The sequence below is a fragment of the Euwallacea fornicatus genome, chromosome 7 (genome assembly GCF_040115645.1).
Source record: "Euwallacea fornicatus isolate EFF26 chromosome 7, ASM4011564v1, whole genome shotgun sequence".
Classification (NCBI taxonomy): domain Eukaryota; kingdom Metazoa; phylum Arthropoda; class Insecta; order Coleoptera; family Curculionidae; genus Euwallacea; species Euwallacea fornicatus.
This window is the reverse complement of record NC_089547.1, coordinates 3257113-3277652: the sequence shown is the minus strand read 5'-3', so window position 1 is coordinate 3277652 and position 20540 is coordinate 3257113. Positions and strand designations below refer to the sequence as shown.

General features: G+C 34.5%; 6 protein-coding genes across 12 annotated transcripts in view; 3 read left to right on the top strand and 3 right to left on the bottom strand.

Annotated features, from left to right (window-relative positions):
- Positions 1-6: 6 nt before the first annotated feature.
- On the bottom strand, positions 7-3164 carry Mettl14 (methyltransferase like 14). Of its 2 annotated transcripts, XM_066284354.1 has the most exons (8): positions 2827-3164; positions 2679-2761; positions 2420-2587; positions 2127-2227; positions 1490-1825; positions 1194-1309; positions 671-808; positions 7-349 (listed from the first exon to the last, which is right to left on the bottom strand). In XM_066284354.1, exons 2-8 carry the CDS (start codon positions 2742-2744, stop codon positions 96-98), a joined length of 1179 nt encoding a protein of 392 aa, XP_066140451.1. In that variant the 5' UTR covers positions 2745-2761; positions 2827-3164; the 3' UTR covers positions 7-95. The 2 variants fall into 2 exon arrangements, with proteins under 2 accessions (XP_066140451.1, XP_066140450.1); XM_066284353.1 differs by having other exon boundaries at positions 2679-3163.
- Positions 3165-3296: 132 nt separating this feature from the next.
- On the top strand, positions 3297-5976 carry nmd (no mitochondrial derivative). The gene is made up of 4 exons (XM_066284355.1): positions 3297-3603; positions 3768-3982; positions 4130-4470; positions 4647-5976. The coding sequence occupies exons 1-4, from the start codon at positions 3437-3439 to the stop codon at positions 5037-5039; spliced, it is 1116 nt and encodes a 371-aa protein (XP_066140452.1). The 5' UTR covers positions 3297-3436; the 3' UTR covers positions 5040-5976.
- Positions 5977-6181: 205 nt separating this feature from the next.
- LOC136340337 (deoxynucleoside kinase-like) lies at positions 6182-8503 on the bottom strand. Its single transcript, XM_066284356.1, has 3 exons — positions 8099-8503; positions 7686-7804; positions 6182-7584 (listed from the first exon to the last, which is right to left on the bottom strand). The coding sequence occupies exons 1-3, from the start codon at positions 8395-8397 to the stop codon at positions 7328-7330; spliced, it is 675 nt and encodes a 224-aa protein (XP_066140453.1). The 5' UTR covers positions 8398-8503; the 3' UTR covers positions 6182-7327.
- Positions 8504-8602: 99 nt separating this feature from the next.
- On the top strand, positions 8603-16858 carry LOC136340332 (lymphoid-specific helicase-like). Of its 2 annotated transcripts, none has more exons than XM_066284343.1 (11): positions 8603-8760; positions 12643-12725; positions 12782-12966; positions 13027-13370; positions 13573-13810; positions 14130-14367; positions 14536-14716; positions 14774-14958; positions 15110-15307; positions 15361-15658; positions 16335-16858. In XM_066284343.1, exons 2-11 carry the CDS (start codon positions 12711-12713, stop codon positions 16649-16651), a joined length of 2199 nt encoding a protein of 732 aa, XP_066140440.1. In that variant the 5' UTR covers positions 8603-8760; positions 12643-12710; the 3' UTR covers positions 16652-16858. The 2 variants fall into 2 exon arrangements, with proteins under 2 accessions (XP_066140440.1, XP_066140438.1); XM_066284341.1 differs by lacking the exon at positions 8603-8760 and adding an exon at positions 11747-12013.
- On the bottom strand, positions 9021-11719 carry Cog6 (conserved oligomeric Golgi complex subunit 6). Of its 2 annotated transcripts, none has more exons than XM_066284345.1 (9): positions 11206-11719; positions 10816-11065; positions 10564-10761; positions 10357-10491; positions 10153-10288; positions 9863-10092; positions 9627-9811; positions 9448-9577; positions 9021-9393 (listed from the first exon to the last, which is right to left on the bottom strand). In XM_066284345.1, the coding sequence occupies exons 1-9, from the start codon at positions 11551-11553 to the stop codon at positions 9134-9136; spliced, it is 1872 nt and encodes a 623-aa protein (XP_066140442.1). In that variant the 5' UTR covers positions 11554-11719; the 3' UTR covers positions 9021-9133. The 2 variants fall into 2 exon arrangements, with proteins under 2 accessions (XP_066140442.1, XP_066140441.1); XM_066284344.1 differs by having other exon boundaries at positions 10357-10500; positions 11206-11718.
- A 222-nt stretch (positions 16859-17080) lies between the features above and the next one.
- The window catches only part of bsk (mitogen-activated protein kinase dJNK), a 45786-nt gene continuing 42326 nt past the window's right edge, over positions 17081-20540 (top strand). For all 4 annotated transcript variants that reach the window (XM_066283599.1, XM_066283604.1, XM_066283602.1 and 1 more), the window contains exon 1: positions 17081-17295. The gene's annotated coding sequence lies outside the window, so the exon portion shown is untranslated. The remainder of the gene's footprint in view (positions 17296-20540) is intronic.

Genomic DNA, 20540 nt, shown 5'->3' with positions numbered 1-20540 from the left:
ACCAAATTTAAAAAATTATTCGTTTATTACCATTACAATCGTTGCTTAAAATTCTATAAACAAATCAATCTACTAGTTATACTTGTTTTCTGATTCTATCTACCTCTGCCTCGGCCTCTCTGAAAATTTCCCCTACCGCGACCAGCTGCGTTGCCTTTGCCTTTTGGAGGCGGGCTTTTGGGCCGTAAAGCCTCTATTCTTTCGGTACAACCAGTGGTGGTTTGATCACTAGCGAAATGATTTGCGTATAGCTCGGGCACAAAGTTAGAATTTGTTAATTCAGGTCCTATAGTCAACCAACCGGGTCTAATCGTCGAGTCTTTGCCGAAGATATGAATACGTCGTCGACCTTCAAATAGAATTTTAAAAGATAAAGAGGGGACTTGGACTTTTTTTTAGTTTATTCTTCGAATAGTTATTTAATTATTTGTGACGTTGGGGATATTATCTAGGTATTTCAATAATTGCGAAATTATTCGAGCAGTCGAATATTATTTGTGAACACTATAACTATTCGAATTAATGCCAATAAACATAAAATTCCCCATAGACCTTCACTGACAATCTTAGAAAATAATCAAAGATCTTTGGATATATATTTCAGACACCGAAGGAGTTTTTGAATTATTGGACAAGTGATAAATGGGTTTAAGCGCAGTATTTTCCTCACCTAGACAAAAATGTTCAATTATGTGGAAAATTTCAACCGGTTTTTCTAAACTGCCATATTCTGGTTCTTCGGATATAATGAGGTCAATGTCTACATTCGCATGAATAAAATCGCCATCAGTGGATCGCCTAACAGTACCTAAAAGAGAAGTTGAATAGCTCCAATAATTATTTCAATTGAATATATAGAATATGTTTTATTGTCAAAGATAGGCACCTTTCTAACCAAAACACAAAACTTAAAATCAATAATCTGTAAATAATTCAGAGAAACTACCATTTTTTTTTGTCTATCGTTGAAATAAGAAAATTATATCCTGCACCAAATTGTCCAGAAACAACTTTCTCATCGGATTTTTTTAGTCATGAGAAATTTTTTTGTGCCTTGATATAAAAAAGGAAGCACTTGATTGTAAGGTAAGATTTTTGGGAAACGAATAAACAGATTTAGCAGCAAGCTATTTTACCGCACTCAAATACACCTTGGTACCAATGCCTGAATTCGTCAAGATTTGTGTTATTACCTTTGATGCCCATGAGACAATGCTCTTTTGTGCGTTGAAAAACCGCCCTTGGATCTAAGTTCTTCGAATGAACTGGATTTTTTATATTCGTCTTGATCCAGCAAATATCCTCACATCTAAAAATTATCATGTAAATGATTCAGATTTGCTAAAAATGTAGCTCTAATATAAGTACATGTTCTTCCCCTAATTATACAAATTAAACTAACCAACAAACAAATGAGTAATACAAAAGTGCAAAAAAGTGAAAACTTATCAAAAAATTATAAATTGAGCAAAACCTTACTAGAACCTACCTTCTAAATCCCCACTTCCTTAAGCAAACCCTCCCCATATCCAATCCATCTGAGCTGCCACACCAAAGGAAAACAAAACTCCTCTGAGCTGCAATTTCGCCGACATCCAAATTCATGATTCGGTCCCAAGACCAAAATTGCATGTTTGTGGCTCCCAGAGTTTTCTGGTACTCTTCCAAAGGTGGTTCGATTAGTATGACATCAAACTTACAATTAACATTCTTCAAGTCATATGTTGACAGATCACACTGAAGGTACATCGGTGGTGTAGCTGTCTGGGCGATTAATTCATCTTTGAGACGGATTAATTCCCTCAATTTGGGATATTCTTCAAATCTTTAAGAATGTAGATATGATTTAACTGGATACGTGAAGAGAATTATGGTAATAAATCGGTCAAAATGGACTTGACAGGTTAACATTTAGGCTGACTATATGCAATAAATATAGAAATAAAGCCAATTGTAGTCTTAAATGGTGAATTAAAAGTTCACTCCATGATGAGTCATATGTATCAATGTTAAATATGAACAATTAAATTGTCTATCAACAATAAAACACATAAAATTGGAAGTAAAATTTGAAAGTACATGAAAAAAATCAAACAACCAGTCAATTAAAGGTTCATTCAACTAACCTGTCAGCTAATCCTACATCCCGAATGAAGTTCTGAGGTCTTTGGCCAGTGTCCACAAAATGTTGACAATAATCATTGTGAGGATTAGATGATTGGGTTCCCTGATCACAAAAAAAGCAACCTGAGGAATATTTCAATAAAGTTTAGAAAGTTTTTCGGAACTAATATAAAACCGAAACTGAATGGATCCAAAAACATGTTCTAATCTTGTAAATGATGTAAAATGGAAGTGCACCAAAGCTTATAAGTATATTCTAGTTGTTTCCAACTGGCCTTGTACATGCAATACAAACCTTAAGAAATGTAGAGGAATCCCTATACACCATTTCATCTGAAGCTTCCTTGGAGTAATCATATTGATCACTCTGGCTACTAGTACTTGGCTTATCTTCAATCCTTTTTGAAGGAATATCTCCAGTGCCCAATATTTGTCGTAATTCTTCAGCACCTGATACTCCCAACTGCAAAAATAAGGTACATGCTTAGCGTACTGAACATAAAGGAAAATATTTCTGAAATGTGATCTGAAAGTCTAATTTTCGATGTGCCTACCGTTTGTGCAAGTAATTGTTTCCTTTTACGAGACTTCTCCCGGCGTTCCTTTAACATATCCCCCATTATTATTTTGATAATCCCTTGAAAATTAGAGAAAGACAACAAGGATAACGGTCTTGTTCTTTTGGGTTTAGCAGTCCCTTACTTTTTTTTGTTAAAGCCCTTTTTTGAAGCTCGAAAATTAATGGAAAATAAAAGTAAACCACCAGCACAAAATAATCAACAAATAATTAACATTAACCTCAAATTCTCGAATGTCAAATTAAAGTGAAAAACACCAAATAGTTAAAAAGGGGAACAAGATCTTGGGACCTTAACATCACAAAATGCGGAGTTTACAAAGATTTCTACTTATTTCTCCTCTGAATGAAGACAGACCTCTTATAAATACATAAAGAAAAAATTCACAGAGATATAGAAGGAATGAAAAATAACAAAGAAGTAATTAAAAACCGAAATTTGAGGTAAAAGTAGGCCTAATAAACTGCGTACAGCATTGCCATATTAATGTATCAAGGACTTGATATATAGATGTCAATTTGCATGACAACAACGTAGCGAGTTCAAAATGAAACTTTTGTCACTCTGTCTTACGTCAGTGTCAATATCTAGAAATTTGTGATTCATTTCGTTTTATTCGTGAGGAGGTTGCTGATATCTGATTATTTTCGTGTATCATAAAAACTGTCCTCATTTTTGAAATCTTCTCGAATATTAATTGGGAGGAAGGCTGTAATATAAATTTTCTACAAATCATGAATGATCCAGGATTTTCGCGGACTGAGGTAGTCCGTTTAGTAGTTAGATTGACTCTGGTTTCTGCTGTTACCTTTTGGAGTATCAAATGGCTTATGAATCAAATGGATCCGACAAATCAGAGTAAAAAGAAAGCAAGAAAGACTGCTGAACAACAGCTGAAAAGGTATGCTTCATTGGTGTTGCTTTCTTGTAAAGAATGGAACTTATGTGTACTTTTAGTTGGAATTGTGATTCAAACAGGTTTGTTACAGTAGAATCAGTTCCATATAATAATTCTGATACCGAATCTAGAACGTGAACTTAAACATTATGCTTCTTTTATTACAGACTAAGAGCAAATAAGCAATTGGTACAAGTGGACAAGTTAACTGATTATGAAATGATGATTGCAGCCCATTTGGTTGACCCTGAAGATATTAAAGTGACTTGGGCAGATATTGCTGGGTTGGAGGGGTTAATACAAGAGCTGAGAGAAACTGTCATATTGCCAATACAGAGGAAGGATTTGTTTGCTGACTCTCTTTTAACTACTCCACCAAAAGGTAATTTTTCTTTCATGTACATGTTGTGTGCTGAGTGTCAATAAAATACTAATATGGCAATATCCCAGTTATGCCTTAAATTTGCTAACAGTAAAGGCAATTGGTTCTTAATTTTTGACATAATCCTCTTCTTAATAATAATTGTAGGAGTCCTGCTCCATGGTCCTCCAGGTTGTGGCAAAACTCTCATTGCCAAAGCCACAGCTAGAGAAGCTGGTACCCACTTTATAAACCTGGATTTATCCATTCTTACTGATAAATGGTATGGGGAAAGTCAAAAGCTGGCAGCAGCAGTATTCACCTTAGCAGTTAAATTGCAACCTTGTATCATATTTATTGATGAAATTGATTCATTCCTGAGAGTGAGAAACAGCACTGATCATGAGGCCACTGCCATGATGAAGGCCCAGTTTATGTCCTTGTGGGATGGTCTAATTACAGATCCCAATTGCACTGTTATCATTATGGGGGCAACTAATAGACCACAAGTGAGTATATGGTCACTTTTAATATTTACATGATTTTTTTTTGGTAGTTGTAAAAAATTCTGCATTTTCTGTGATCTAAAGCCACATTGCGTCAAGGATAATTTGATGAAACAGTGGCTTTCTAACTCTTAGAATTTGTAAAATCTTCATACAAGACATTTAACATTACTTTACAGGATTTAGATCGTGCCATTTTGCGTAGAATGCCAGCAGCCTTCCATGTTCCCATGCCCAACTTGATCCAGCGTCGTCAAATCCTTAATCTTATCCTAGAACACGAACCTACATCAGAAGAGGTGGATATTGAAACTATGGCCAAATGCACTGATGGGTTTTCTGGTTCCGACTTGCGCGAATTGTGCAGAAACGCAGCAGTGTATAGAGTTCGGGATTTTGTCCGCCAGGAAATGAACAACAGTATACATAGACGCCTGAGTTCAGACGATGAATTTCATGATGCATTGCGGCCCATTACAATGGACGATCTCAAGTTCTCTTACAGTAAAATGAGGGAGAGTAAAATTCACTGTGGATCGTTGAATGTACAGCCTAGAATAGACCTTGATTAGCTAGCGTGGATCCAGGTGTTGGGTCCGATTTTGGGTGATTTAGAAGTGTACGAGAATAAATGCAGTGAGTTTTCAGCAGTTTTCAAAAAATGTGGTCAACATAAAAATTAGGCTATATGATGTGGTTGCTTGTAAACTGAGTTCAGTGTGTGTAAACTAAAAACTGAATACGTTTGTTATTTTTAAGAATTATTTGGATATTCTGGAATGGAGTGGAAGGTAAGACTTGATAACACTGGAATTGTTTCTGGATATTTCAACAGTTTCAAATAATGTTACATTATATTGGTTAATGAGCGTTAAGGAAAAAGTTTCCAAGTGGAAACAATGAAGGGGAGGATTACGGTATACAACCCATTGTGACGGATTTAGGGGCAGTATTTTTATACGAGCATATCGTAATCCTGGATGGTCTGTCTAAACAGATGTTGTAGGTTAATTCGCTCGCGAGAATCGAATAATAGATTTTTCTAATTTTTTTCAAAAAGAAGACAGTTTTCATAATTGAAACCGATGACTAAACGGGTTTCATTTAGCAATTGGTTGTGAAATGAACGAAGGTGCCTTCACCTCCCAAACTAGTTTAAATGTGGAATCAATAACAACAAAGGTTCTGTTTTCGTCGTCATACAGTAAAATTAGAAAAAAACATGTATGAAAATTATTAGGAAATGTTATTTTGTGTGAGGTTTCACATTGCTAAACCTTACTCTCCCTTTCGCGGTAAGTCATGTTTGTAAAATGACAATTACTCCCCAAAATCCTATTTTCTTAATTTTTTAAAATTTCATTATAATAACACCTTAATATGTGAAACATGATGATACTGACTATTGTTATTTTTTGTCCGTTCATAAATAGATTCTATAACAATAACAATTACTATTTTGTTAAAATAATGTATTACTTAAAAATAATAAATACATTGACGAATTAACATATTCTGAATTTAACAAAACATTTTCAATAAAACCGTTCCCATTCAGCGGTTTTTTAATGGCGCAAAGTTTTATTGGAATTTAGTACTATTATGTAATGCTTAAGATAAAATTGGAGGATTTGAACTCCTTTGAAGTAACATGTAGTCTGTGTTTCAGAAAGATAACAGCATTTTTAGGTCCCAAAGAAATAAAACAAAGCCATTTGTTACTATGTCATCACCAATATATTAGAACAGAAATTTAACACGTTTACTACTAAAACCAAATAAATTTTGTGAAAAATTTGGCTCAACATCTCATTGTTTATACCAACTAAATTACTTACAGTCGTACAGCTAGAAATAAAAAATATGACTCGTTTAGGTAATTGAATAAATATATATTAGTACATTTAATATATCGTCAATGAAACTCGTAGATATACTTTAGAACCTCTAGATACATATAAGTAAAATAAGAAGACAAACCAGATTTTAAATTGCTTTTGTTTGAAAGTCGGTTATTAAAGCTATGATAAGTAGGGCTATTACTTCGTGAGAACGCGAGAGAATGATCTAAAATCTGAAATAAAGCCGTTTCTAGGAAAGTTTCAAACCAAAATCCACGATTATGAGTAAGGTTAAGGCACGTGTGATAGGCGTTTTGAAACATATTTTTTTATTCTTTGGTAAAGTACATATAAAAGAGATATTATAAGTTATCTAGGCATAAGAAACTATTTTTAATAAATATTATATACTTTGAAATACGTAACAGCTTAGTATGCATCATATGAGCTTACCTAATTTAGCTTGTTGCTTCATATCATACTAGAAATCATAAATTTAAATTAATAGATAGTAAAACTGTTTTACAACACAAAAATATTTATCAAAAAAACAAATTATTCGGACAAGCTATAGGACAAAAAATTTGTCTCCAATATGGGTTGATAACTAAGTTTTGAACTAAAATAGTCCTGCAAATATTTAATATTTTTTATTTCAGTTTACTAGTGAAATATTTGTTATTTCCTTGGGTAGATTCACGCTACCTGAAGTCATAATATGTACACTCAAATTACGTAATGTACTTTAAAAAACACTTTCAAATAACTGACGTTTAACATTTAGACAACGAATCAACCAACTACATTTTATATTGTCAGGTTTCAAGCAATATCATATACCACTATCAATCGTCTTTGCAGATCAATTAAGCACATTATTTAATCAATTTCTGCTTCCCCTGTTGTCTTTAATCTACTAGTATACACAAATCAAAATATGAAAAACGTCAAGAAATAAAAACAAAAAAAAATGTACGCACAAAGGACCTTTGGCCCCATAATTCTAATTAATTATACGATCACGCGTTTACCATCATGCTTTTATTTAATATGTAGGGCTCATACTTCATGTATTCCTCAAGGATTACAGATTTATCCAAATTGGCGTCTAAAGTCAAAACGGGAGCTGGAAGTGTGAACAAATTTTTATGATAAAGCCACTGCTCATGAATTTCATGTATAGCTTTAAGGTAATCAAGGGAAACAGTCTTTTCTTCTGCTCTGTTGCGTGCCATCATTCTGTCATAAACGACTTCGGGAGTTGTACGAAGATAGACTGGTAACAAAATTGCAATTATTTTAGTTTTAAATGAGAGACTACTTATAATCCGGAAGCATTTGGGGCAATGGCCTTTAGTTCAAATCAAATGTACTCACCTACTAGATCGACATCTACATCTGCATGCTCCTTGATCCATTCAAAATGTTTGTCAATTACTGCAGCTGAAGCATCTGGCAGTAATCCATCCTGTTTCATTTTCTCCACAAAGCAATAGCTGTAAAAACAAATAAATAATCTTATAGATAGAGATGGGTGGCTTAAAAAAAATATTTCTATTCTCAATTATTGTAACAATTTTTTTATTGGTCATGAAAATACATGTATTTTACAGAGTTACTTTTACTCAGGTTTATAGTGTTTCTATTGCACGACTCTGTAAAATATATCCTTTTAATTTTTATCACATTATGTAACAATCAATGTGTAGAGAAAACTGAATTTCCCTTGCTTGCCTTACTATAAATTACGCCATGTTTAAGTCGACTTAAAAAAAATTCATAGTACTTACCGAGCACTATAAATTGACCTCTCCATGAGTTTAATAGGGCAGTGAGTCTTTCTGGTATGTTGTTGCAGCATCGTCAGTTGAACATAGGATTGAAAAGTAAAACTCCACTTCTTTACGTCCTCATACATCAAACCCAACAAATTATGCCCATTGCAGTTCCTCCAAAGTTCAATAGGTTCGGCTAGAACACATACATTTCCATACTCATTGAAATGCTGAAGAAATGTTGTTTTCCCGCTGCCAATGTTGCCCTCCACAATAACGCTGAAAGGGCGACTCGAGCTTTTGGAGCTGGCCATAGTTTTTCAGTAAAAATAATGTATGGGAGATTTAAAATTAAACAAAATAACACATCAAAACGTGACATTTAATACCGTTTTCCCGCTATACTTAAAGCGGTTACCAATAGAAACAAGAAACATAACCTAGAAAACAACTTTTTGAATTTGACAACATCAACAATGTCAATTTCAAATATCGCAGTAATGACTTGTAGCGCACAATATAAATATTACATCTTATTGATATAGCATTGTACATCATGAACATTAATTTTGTAAAGAGTGGTTTATATCTCCACGAAGCAGGAGTCTGTATAACCCTGGTCCTTCTATATATAAGAAGTGCCCTAAAGATCTTTGAGGAGCCAACAGAAATAAAGGGTATGGTATATTCAATTAAGTTAAGACATTGCTCTACTGCGACATGAGGCCTATGACAGCGAAATCAAACCACTGATATGAGACGCCGCAAGCGCCTTATTAGTATTCCTCAATTTTTTAAGATCCCGCACAAACTCAGAAAACTTTTTAGTCTAGGAGTATACAATGTCAAATAAATTAAACCTTTGTTGGGTATCAGTTTGTTGATCATCCTATGTAAATTCAGAGTTTGATAGAGGGGCCATCTCCCAGAAAAAGAATTTAATACACAAATGTAATCTTTATTCATAAACTATAAATTAATGAAAACAAAACTAAATTCTATACTCAACAGATAATTATTATTAATAAACAATAATTAGTATTTCTTAATTTACTCAAACATCTTATTAAGTTCATCGGGCGTTTTTCCCAAAATCCGTGACGGATTCTCATATAAATTAGCCGGATTATAGACTGCGTCATACAGTTGTTTGTAAATGGCTAAGAGAATGGCAAATGATCTCTTCAAAACGGCCTTTTTATGTTTAGAAGACAAGAGCAAATTGATTTGAGGGAGAAGAATTGAATCTGGCTGAGTGGCCAAGCTGTCTAATTTTGTTAAGAAATTTCGCAGATTTGACGGCTCCATACCTAAAAAAACATTACATTTTGCACTGGAATGAGGCACAATAAGTTGCCATTCACCTGGAACTCCTGACAAAGGGCCTTGAGATTGATCTTGCAGTATAGTGTAAATTGGTCCAAGATTCAGATTTGCTACTAATGAACTTGCTTGTTCGGATGTTAAAGTATCAATTTGTGCATCTGACTGAGCCTTTAAGAAAACATTTAGATATACATTTTTTTACAAATATAGGTTCTACCTGTAAACGCTCCAATCTCTCTTCCATAAACTCATACAGACTTAGGCAGGTATACATAGAATACATGCAGTTTAACAAATAAACTGCCATATCAGTTGGGGGAAGCCTTGAAGCTTGCTCATTGACAGCCCTCAGTAAAGGTTCCATTACAGTTCCCGCAATTTTCGTCATGTCAATCTCTCTACCTTAAATTTAAAGCCAATGACAGAAGATTTAACATTTTTTTTTTAACGCACCTTCGCTCATGCTTGCAGTAGATAACATATCTCTTAAAATAGTTAATAAATGGGTAACAGCAGTAGTAGGGCCCAAATCTCTGGGCGGAGCTTCAACCCGCACTAGCAACGAGTTTATCTGCAGTTTTAAAGAGTCAATAAAGACTTGCTCACTTTTCTCCAAAAGTTTCGTAAGGGTTTCTTCTAATTGGCCGCCTCTTACCACCTTCTGTATGCATTTTTTATAATATCTAAATAGATATAGTGCAATTAAGAATGCTTACTTTTTAAGTAAAGAATTCTTGTGGTACCTTAACATGTTGACCACAGCATAAAAGGTTGGTGCCTGATTTGAAACATTTAGTATTTTTTTTATTCTGATTTTTAAGGGTTGACAGATACCCTCACATATATTTATAAGGGCATTGTTAAGAATATCATCCAGTCCTATGTGAAATATAATAAATTTTCTTTGATAATGAAAACTAACAACTAAATTTTAGGCATGTCCTCACCAGTGGGATTGCACAGTTTGACTAACATCTGCAAATTCTGTTTTTCCAATGGAATTGCCCTATTTATCCACACCAACATGTCAGTTACATAAATTTGGGCATCATGAGCTCTCATTTCTATTGGTGCTGGATTTCCTGAAGGTCCTACTCAATTTGCATTATTACCATGGAATAATGTAAGGAAGGAAATAATGAAACTGCACCTACCTCCTTTAGTCAAAGCATTCAAAAATTCACCTACTAAATAACTTCTCCTGCAAATACAATATTCTTCAATAACATATTTAAAGAGAACCAGTCTGTCCTGAAGTTTTGCCATAGATCGTGCAACAATATCTCTAAAGTCAGGATTATCAACATTTCTACAATGATTTTGAGTCCACCGGTACAACACTTCCAAAGCCCCTATTATATTGTTGAAAGAATTTTCCTCAGTTGGTATTGTAGGTGAATAGTTACCTTCTTGATGTAGAGTCATTTGTTCCATAGTGTCTAATGCCAAAGTTTGCAAGCCAGCTTGCATTAAAATTTTACAATCAGTATGAATTCGCTGAACCTTCTCTAAGGCCTGAAACGTCTCAGAAGTAACTATATTATCCCTTGTCCTTTGGTCTCCATATAAAGCACTTATGTCTTGTGGTTGCAATTGGAAAGTTTTTAAAAATGCTGATGTGATATTTTGTTGTGTTTCAACTTTTCTTTTTGAGTGCTGAAATATTGTTATCAAAAAAGAAGGAAGACATTCACTGAGTGAGATTCAAGAAAGAAAAGCAATGTATGTTCATACTAAGTGACTGCAGTTTATTCAAACCACTTATACCTTACAAGTCTTAGAAACTTTTAACTTACTTGCAAAGCACTGGTTTTCTGCAATAAGTTTTTAGTTTGTGATTTAGCATTCTGCAATTGAAGAGTCATCTCATGAATACTTTTGTTCATCTCAGCAATATCATTGTATACAATGTCGAAACTGTCTTTAACTTCCTTGAATGAAGCCAAGAAATTCTGGTTGATGTCAAGATTACGTTTTTCAATTTGGCTTCGTAAGTTTCTGCGTGCATGCAACGTATTTTCTACATAAAATGTTGAAAGCTCTCTTAGGGCCTCTATAGTGTCCTGGTCGTTTTCTATCCGAGATTCTAGGATCTTATTCATTCTTTTTGATAAGACATGCTCTTTGTTTGGTTCAGTTATCATTATTGCGGCTAATTGAGAAATGAGGGTTGAATATAGTTGAATTAAGAGAAATTTGTTTTATTTGGTTGAAACCTGCATTAATTGGTATAAAAATATTAATATTAGAATTAGTGATTTTTTTTACAAAGGTTATTTTTATTAAAATTTGTTTACGTTTAACATGTTTGACAGTTCTGAAGGTCGTTACGTTCAAATAGGTTACAATTGCTCCGAGTACGGGATTAATAGAAAACGCTTAGAAAGAAAATTCCTTCCTGTCAACTTTTATGTCAAAAACATGTGTAATACAAAATTGGCGCCAAGTGCATCTTATATCGTACCGGTAAAATCCACATTGCTTTTTACTGTCTTCTTACAATCTTTTCACAAAAGAAGTTAACCGAAACTGACCAGTATCCAATTTGCTGTTAAACAATTGGATTTCAGAATATCAATTTTCAAAATTTCAGCTAAGCTGCAGGTAAGAGAGTTACGAGTGTCAAATCAGTCAAAGTGCTTTATTTTTGCATAGAGAAAAAGATTGAGATCTTTGCTAATACCTATCACTACTACTTTTAATGTTAAAATTTGTTTGGAATAAAATATATGCTTTTATGATTTATTTTACTACGTCGAAGTGTGAGAATACATTTTGTACTAAAGGTAGACTTAAACAACTTGAAAGTTTTGTCACATTCAATAAAAAAATCGAAAACATTTTTTAATTATATGTTATATGGATTGCAATGTCTTACCTTGTTGGTTTTAGATTTGAGCAAAAAAGTGTTTGAGTTCTTTTTTGCCTTGCATAGGCTGCTATTTGTATGCAAGAAGTTTATTATCTGTATTTGAATAAATATCATTATTGGACAATGATTAGGCATTTATATTTATTGTTTCAAACTATTCAATTGTAGTTACATAGTTAATCAAGTCTTAACAAATTCCTAATCAGAAACTGTTAACCATTTTTAAAAAAACTATTCTTTATTATTGGCCTAAGAATAAAAACATTAAATATAACAACTTAAAAAAAAAAATTGTGGTGCAAGGTAGGCACAAAGAAATGGATATTAAGAATATGATTTTATGTGAAATAATTGTTTGCAGATTAGATATAAGAGCATCGTCAACTGCAAATTTTGATGTCCACAAGTATTTTTTAGCATCGTCCTATAATGGAGGCCAAAGAGGTAATGCAAATCCTCTACAGAAAATTTTTCTCATATTCTTATTGTCCTTATTACAGAATTCATACAAACGCCCTAATCGTGTATTGGCTGGTAATGTAGATGCCCCATTAACAGAAGAACAGAAACAAGCCCTCGAAGCAAGACGAAAGGAGGCACTTAAGGAATACCGGAAACAAGAGAAAGATGAAAAGGAGAAGGCGGAAATCGAGGCAAGAAGAGCTGCTGCTTTAAAGCAAATGAGGTATTTGTAATTTTGAATATTGAATTGAGATTAACTGGTTAAATATCTGGACGATTTCAGATATTTAATTTCTCAGTGCGAGAATTATTCAGACATCTATAAAAAAGCTGTTAACCACACAAAACCTTTGCAAAACCAAAATGTTTTTGTGCCAACTATAGACGATATCCGAGACGCCAAAAAATTTGCTCGAATGAAAGGAAATAAGGTGGATTACAATATAAAAGATATGCTAAAATATTTCCAAGGGGGGACTTTACACCCTTACCAAATTGAAGGCGTGAAATGGATGTACAATCTGTACCTTAATTCGTCCAACGGAATTCTCGCCGATGAGATGGGCTTGGGCAAAACCATTCAAGTCATCGCTCTTATTTGCGTCTTGCTGTTCAACAAAGTCAAGGGTAATTTTGATTCATATAAGAATATATATATATATATTCGAGGTAAAACATCATCTTGAAAAGATTTCAGGAGGCGATAGTTCTCTATGAAGTAATAAAAAATGCTATTAGATTCACGATTAAAAACGCACCAATTTCAATATATAAGACGGCAAATTTTCCCGTGTTTTTCTCACGTATGTCAATATAGCCATTATTTTAGGACCTTTTTTGATCGTTGTTCCTTTGTCTACAATCCCAAATTGGCAGAGCGAGTTCAAGAGATTTGCTCCTCAAATTCCTGTGATAGCTATCACTGGCGTATCCGAAGTTAGGCATGCTAATATGGGCCTGATATCGAAACTACACAAAGTCGGTCCTATAGAAACACTACCTGTCGTTTTAGGCACTTATCAATTACTATCTGTAGAATTTAAGGCACTACTTCGGCAAAGATGGAGGTGAGATATCTCTGAATTTCAATTAAATTATTTAACTTAAAATAGTCGGACCATAATAAGCACTTATAACCACTGGGGTAGCTGCAAAAATTTGTTATATTATGTATAGGGTGCGACATGGGTATCGAGTGTTTTTGAAATAAAAAGGTAATAATAAAATGTTTTTGAGCCAAAGAATTAAATGCCTGTTGAAGCACGATCCTTCCATTTGAAACGGTCAAGTACTGTTCTAGAAGCACTTGATTTCCTCGTCGTACCCTGTATATATATATATATATAGAGTATATGTATAATAATAATATATATGTGGCTTGGGCAGATATATAATAGTGGACGAAGCTCAAAGGATTAAAAATCACGAGAGCCAGTTATCCATCGCATTAAGGAAGCTTCGTTCTGAGAACCGCATACTCCTCACTGGCACCCCGTTGCAAAACAACCTAACGGAACTTTGGTCAATGCTCAACTTCATTGTACCGAACTTTTTTGTGGAAATGGAGACATTCACGGAACTTTTGACAAGGGAAGACTTTGAAGACGAGGAGAAATTAATTCAGGTAATGTAAAAGAGGGATAAGGTTGTAACAATTTCTACGAGAGCATTTAGAAAACTGTAGAAGACAGAAAGGAGAAAACAAGAACATACATAAACTTATTGTTTCCGCTTTCTTAACCAAGACCGAAACAAACGATTTTGACGCTTTTGTGTGTAATAATATTTTTAGGAAGAAGAATCAAACAACATAGTGTCGAAGTTACAAACAGTTTTAAAACCCTTCATGCTGAGACGTATGAAAAAGGATGTTCTCATTGAAATGGTACCTAAAAAAGAAGTCACTGTATTTTGCCCCATGACAGATATTCAAATAAAATTATACGATTTCGTAATAGAGAGAAATTTATCAGGTAATTAATTTTCATGTGTTTGAAATGCAAACTGGATTTGAAATTTTTCTTTCACAGCTTTACTTCAAAAACCAGATGAAGAAACGTGGAACTTGGATGAGCCAAGACCGAAGCGAAAATGTACCAGAAATAATGACTTTACGTACTTCGATAACATTACAGATAAGAAGTTTTTAAAATTAGTAGATAGTGGTAACCTCGACTTATTCATTAAAACAGCTAATGCAACAAGTATTGCAAAGGTAAGAAATGCTACTAACGTGTTAGTTTGGATTGGATTGAAATACATATGAGAGCGGACGCCTGTTAATTCGACTTTTTGAATTCGAACTGGGACTAACCTGAACATACCTACCAGCGAATAGAATTCATAACTCTGGGTGATATTTGCAGGAAATACCTAAGGATGTAATAATTAGATTAACAATGGCAGCTCCCATGATGATGTTCCGGAAAATTATCAACCATCCTTATTTGGTGAATTTTCCGTTAGATCCGAATAGCCCGACGAAGCAGCTTCTTGTCAACGAAGAACTGGTCACGTCTAGCGGAAAAATGATGGTTTTAGATGCAATTTTGCCAGAATTAAAGGTATGTTCAATGATCTATGTACTGTAAAATAAAAGTATTGTTTTGTTATTCAGAAACGCGGCCATAAAGTCCTCCTCTTCAGCCAATTTACAATGTTATTGGATCTGCTAGAAGACTATTTATTAATGCGCAATCATAACTATCGCCGTTTGGACGGTTCCCAGGACATCGATATTCGTACTGAATCAATTCACGACTTCAACAACAATCCGGACATATTTATCTTTTTGATTTCAACGAAAGCCGGCGGTGTGGGATTGAATTTAATGGGTGCCGATACAGTCATTTTCTACGATCGATTTTGGAATCCTCAGGTAGATTTACAAGCCCAAGATCGATGCCATCGAATAGGTAAGTTGTTTGCAAAATACGGCTACCCGTTTCTTTTTCATCCTAATCAATCATATAGTTTTAACTAATGATCGTTGAAATACAGTTTTTGCATTTGAAAGATGTTTAGTTTGTGCATTTAGGTATGACTAAGACCAAAATTGCAAAAACAATAGTTCTTATAGTCCCTTTTTGGAATATACAATATTCTTGTAAAGAAATCAAATCCGTGAACACTAGGTTGGTCGGCACTGCTTGGTTGATTATGTCGTCCCAACGACCGATACTTCACGAGTACGACGACGTTTCACAGGGTTCAACTTATTTTATTTTGAATGAAGAGTGTATATTGCAAACATTACAAGGTGGATAGTAATATAGCCTGTAATGCTCTTTTGGTGCACTAGGCTTTAGTTTTAGTAGTCGTTAAGAAATTTAATTTATTAAATGAACTTTTTGTGTAATAGTGACCTGACTAGGGTCCTGTTCATTACTGTCATTTTGAGCAGATCACGTGAATATGGCATGCATTTGCTTATATTAAAATTTTATTTTCGTAACACAGTATAGAAAATCCCAGAAATCCTTCAGGGGCTCTAGATTAGACCGTGTATTTGGCGCCAATTTTAAAACTAGTATATGTTGTTCGACATCAAATTTTTGCATGTTCATACCGTTAAACACACTTATTTTCCAGGGCAAACCAAACCAGTAGTAGTGTATACACTGACTGCAAAGAATACAGTCGACGACCACATTCTTTCCACTGCAGAACCGAAACGGCTCCTAGAAAAAGTGATAATAGCCGAAGGAAAATTTAAATCGACAAACAATGAAGATCGTGCCAAAACTGAGGACATTCTAATTGAACTCCGTAAAGCGTTGCAGAAGCCGAAAGAGGATAGTTACGTCTTTTCGAATAAAATAGAGTTGAATCGCCTTCTTGACCGGTCTGACTTGTACAAACAAATGGAAGGGATGGCTAGAGAGATGAGGAGATTAAAACGTTTGTAATGTTTTGAGTTTTTTTTAATAATTTATTATTATCTGTTTGCTTGATGACATTTTTATGTGTTCCCACCGTATGTTACTCTTTTAAGCCATGTTGATATGGACGAATAATGTTACACTTGCTCTAGTCTTAAGTAATTATTTTTCTTTCGTAATGTTATATGCATTTATTTTTGTACTTTTGTAATAAAGTGTTTTTGAAATTAAGAACTATTTGTTCATTCTTTTTGCTGCATCTCCTAATCCAAATATTTTTTATTTGATAAATCAAATATTTGTTCAAATATTTAAAACCCGGAGCTGTAGTTCTTAATGTTCTGAAATTGAAATGTAAACACCTATTTTCTATCATTTTAAAGTAGTCCGCCCTCTTTCGGAAATATTTGCAAGCTCAGCAAATAAGCATGATGCGCATGTCATTTCCTTCCTCTGTCATGTCAACGTGTGTCATTCAACCGACAACGAAAGAAAATCCAATTTTCCGATTTTCGACGATTTTCTATGAAGTCGGTCCCTGAGTGTATCAGCGTAATGTGGTGTTTATGAAAAACTCTCCTTAATTTGATGTTTTGTGTTAAATTCTGCATTGTTTTAGTGGAAACGAGCTGTGGTTGAACCGTTCCAATCATACATTCCTTAAGCCTTCGGTAAGTTTTTCCAGGATTTCCTATTTGTCATATTATAATCGAAATGAATTCTTAACTTATATCAGGAATGATTTTCATCTTTTGAACATCCAAAATCGATTATATGCACCTGTTCTGCATGTAAAGAGGATGCTTTTGTATCTGTACCGTGTTAAATTATTTCAGGCAGATAGTAATAGTTTACAAGGGGGCATAGCTCAAACATAGAAGGCATAGATGAAATGAACAATTGGGCTATGCCTTCAGCTACAGCTATGCCTTCTCACAATCTTTGGGAGGAATGCAGAATAATGAGTTGTCAGTTTTTCTAGTGTTTTGTATTGTCTGTTAGTAGCTATTCAAGTATAAAGTGCAGATTTGTGGATTAGGGAAAATATATTAAGTGCACCTTAGAGGGAATCTAATCTGGGATACTGTTCATCAATAAATGTTAATATTGGGATTTTGATCCTGATCCTAGATACAGAAAAAATATTAAGCTTACCTCAGGGAAAGTGTCTTTACTAAAATAACTAAAGTATCTTACACTAAATGATAGTTATACTAGGAACATATCTCATGAGTGTTTGAATCAGAAAAACACTGTTACTTTGTGAATTATTGTTTTACTCGCTAGGACAAACATTTTTTGTTTTCACGTAAACACTCCTTTAAATCAGCCAAGACCTGATATCACTTCTAAATAAACAAAAACTTTTACAAATGTATTATCATTTGACACATCTCATACTGAACGTCTTTATCATAGACACACTGTACAAATAGTTTGTATATTAGCACCAATTCTCTCTCAGATCCTTGAACAATGTTAAGTGAACAATGACAACCAATTAATAGTATTTACACACCAACTATGTCAGTTTCCCCATCCCTGATCTTCACCATCCCCTATTCAGACAATTATCAAATGAGACCAGCTAGTAATCCTTTACTCCTGGCATCCCCCACCTCACCCCGTTGTTAACCCCCTGTCTGTCAAGATGTCACTACGCCACTTACAAAGATCCATTTGAAAGGATCACATGGGAGTTGGAGTGCATCTGAAATATTAAATAGCTTCGAAATAACCCCGGGATAAAACCTGGCTGGAAGTTAAACTGAATTCTGTGAGCTTGAGACATGGGAGTTTTTCCTGTTTTAAGAATTTAATTGTTTGTAAAATAAAATATATTTTAGGAATCAATCATCTCCTGAAAAATTTATGACCGCATGATATCTGCTGATATTTCATTACTGAAAATACAAAAAAAGCACAAAAATCTCTGTAATTTTAGAATGATTTACACAACGCCCCTGATTGATGACCGTTGCGGGCCATTAATACCCGTCGCATTTTAGGCAGTTTTATTATTCAGACGGACGGAGATTTTCGGGGCATTATAGAAAGGGATTTGAGCAAAAGGATGTTTCGTAATTTATTTTAAAGCGAAGGTATCCAGAGGAGTGAGAGCCCCCCTTCACTTAATTTGAACGCACGAGGGGTCTTATGTGATGATGCCGCAAAATTTCCTGCCAAATTCCGCACCCTAGGGAATGCTTTATATTCGCATATTAATAATACGTTTGTCTCTACAATGACATCATTTCTCTTCATTGCACAATTTGATGCCGTAAGACTATTCACTTAGGTCTCCGTCAGTCTCCTGAATTATGACGATAATTTTCTTTTTTCATTCATACTAATTAAATTATTAACATTATGATTTATTAACTCTCCCAAAAGGGCGAGTCGGAAAATAAATGTCAAGTCATCAGAAACAATCCTGAATCGGGTTACAAATTGCCGGATTTCGCAACAAGACACCCAGGGGGGACCGTATCTTAGTTATTATGTCTGATCAGTTGTGTACTACGTTCAAGATTATAGCGGGAAATCGTATAGTAACGACACTGTTATTAATCAAGAGATGTGTGCCATGTAGCTGGAGAAAATTGACAATGACATATTTCACTGTTGAGAAGCGAGGGAGATCTTACACGTGGAAGGAGCTACGCTGTCTTATCCTGTTTTAATAGTCTTTTCATTTTCAATTCTCTCCATTATACAGAGTGCTTGAAAAAGGGGGTGTCCAAATTGAGGAGGTAATAGAGGACACTACGGTAAAAAAAAATTACATATATACCCTTAGTTGAAAATGAGCCACTTTGGCTTTGAAGCAGTTTTTATCCAAAAATATAATGTTTTCCTGTTGACACTAAAAAACATCAAAATTTAAGTAAATTTTATTAAAGACAACGCAATAATAATAAATTTATAATAATGGTTCAAAGAGGCGATCCCTCAGCTCGTTACACAACTTTGTCCGTCAAATCATGGAATCGCGCACCCTTTGTAACGTGTGCGGACCTTGCTGCACGAAAAGACAATCAGCCATCATTCTTCCTAAGAGTTCCTTGCGGGTTTCAGCTACAGGGGTTTCAGTCCCATAAGAAGAAATCCTACGGGGTTAAATCGGGACTGCGCGCTGGCCAATTGATATGCCCTCTCCAGTGTTCTGGTCCGATGCGTCGCTCGGGAAATTCTAGATTTTGGTGATCCTGCACACGATAGGTAAAATGTGTGTTTGCCCTGCCATGCTGGAACCACATTCTATCCTGTAGCACCACGGGAATGTTTTAATGAAAATTGCTTGAGCGTCGGTACCTTTTGGTGTCAAACGTAAAACGTTTTTGGACAAAAATTGTTCCAGAGCCAAAACGGCTTATTTTAGGCTAGGGAGTTTATATCCAAAAATTTTCTACGGCAATGCCCTCTATAATTTCTTCAGATTGTGCATCACCTTTTTGAAACACCTTGTATAGGGAGTGAGCCTTACTAAGGTACAAAAGTCGAATTGACATTTTATGTGTCGAAAGCTTGAGTATGTTCAAGAATTTTTATTTTATGAAGTCCTCCACATCTCGAGTTTTTTTTAGCAGAACACCGTTTCATGGTAGAAGAGTTCGGAGTGTGAGAGAGGAGAGTTCAGAGAATTCGTAAAAACATTGATATTAGAGCCACAGAGTGTTTGCGTCAATAGCTCTCAGTCGCTTTGCATAAAACTGAATTTAGTATGTCTATTGATATTTCTATAAAGCCTAATTGTAGTGAAAAGACTTTATTAGTTTCAGTGGTATAAATCGTGAGTTGCATCAATGAATGGGACTAATCAAATAAACTTTCTTAAACAAATAAACAAGGCAAAAACATATTTACGATGTCACTAACATTTTGCTGCTCCATCCATTAAGTGGTTTATTCTAGA

Bases quoted from the DNA above. Each gene is read 5' to 3' on its own strand.
- Mettl14 (XM_066284354.1), bottom strand. From the start codon at position 2,744: ATGGGGGATATGTTAAAGGAACGCCGGGAGAAGTCTCGTAAAAGGAAA. The intron at 2,228-2,419 runs GTTTGTATTGCA...TTTTGTGATCAG, and splicing joins ATTCCTCTACATTTCTTAAG to GGAACCCAATCATCTAATCC. The intron at 1,826-2,126 runs GTTAGTTGAATG...ACATTCTTAAAG, and splicing joins GATGTAGGATTAGCTGACAG to ATTTGAAGAATATCCCAAAT.
- LOC136340337 (XM_066284356.1), bottom strand. From the start codon at position 8,397: ATGGCCAGCTCCAAAAGCTCGAGTCGCCCTTTCAGCGTTATTGTGGAG. The intron at 7,805-8,098 runs GTAAGTACTATG...TTGTTTTTACAG, and splicing joins AGGTCAATTTATAGTGCTCG to CTATTGCTTTGTGGAGAAAA. The intron at 7,585-7,685 runs GTGAGTACATTT...TTTTGTTACCAG, and splicing joins TGTAGATGTCGATCTAGTAG to TCTATCTTCGTACAACTCCC.
- LOC136340332 (XM_066284343.1), top strand. The intron at 14,717-14,773 runs GTAATTAATTTT...TTTCTTTCACAG, and splicing joins AATAGAGAGAAATTTATCAG to CTTTACTTCAAAAACCAGAT. The intron at 15,659-16,334 runs GTAAGTTGTTTG...CTTATTTTCCAG, and splicing joins AGATCGATGCCATCGAATAG to GGCAAACCAAACCAGTAGTA.
- nmd (XM_066284355.1), top strand. From the start codon at position 3,437: ATGAATGATCCAGGATTTTCGCGGACTGAGGTAGTCCGTTTAGTAGTT. The intron at 3,604-3,767 runs GTATGCTTCATT...CTTTTATTACAG, and splicing joins GCTGAACAACAGCTGAAAAG to ACTAAGAGCAAATAAGCAAT. The intron at 3,983-4,129 runs GTAATTTTTCTT...TAATAATTGTAG, and splicing joins TTTAACTACTCCACCAAAAG to GAGTCCTGCTCCATGGTCCT.
- Cog6 (XM_066284344.1), bottom strand. From the start codon at position 11,553: ATGATAACTGAACCAAACAAAGAGCATGTCTTATCAAAAAGAATGAAT. The intron at 9,812-9,862 runs GTGCGTTAAAAA...TTTAAATTTAAG, and splicing joins TACTGCAAGCATGAGCGAAG to GTAGAGAGATTGACATGACG. The intron at 9,578-9,626 runs GTAGAACCTATA...GTTTTCTTAAAG, and splicing joins AGAGATTGGAGCGTTTACAG to GCTCAGTCAGATGCACAAAT.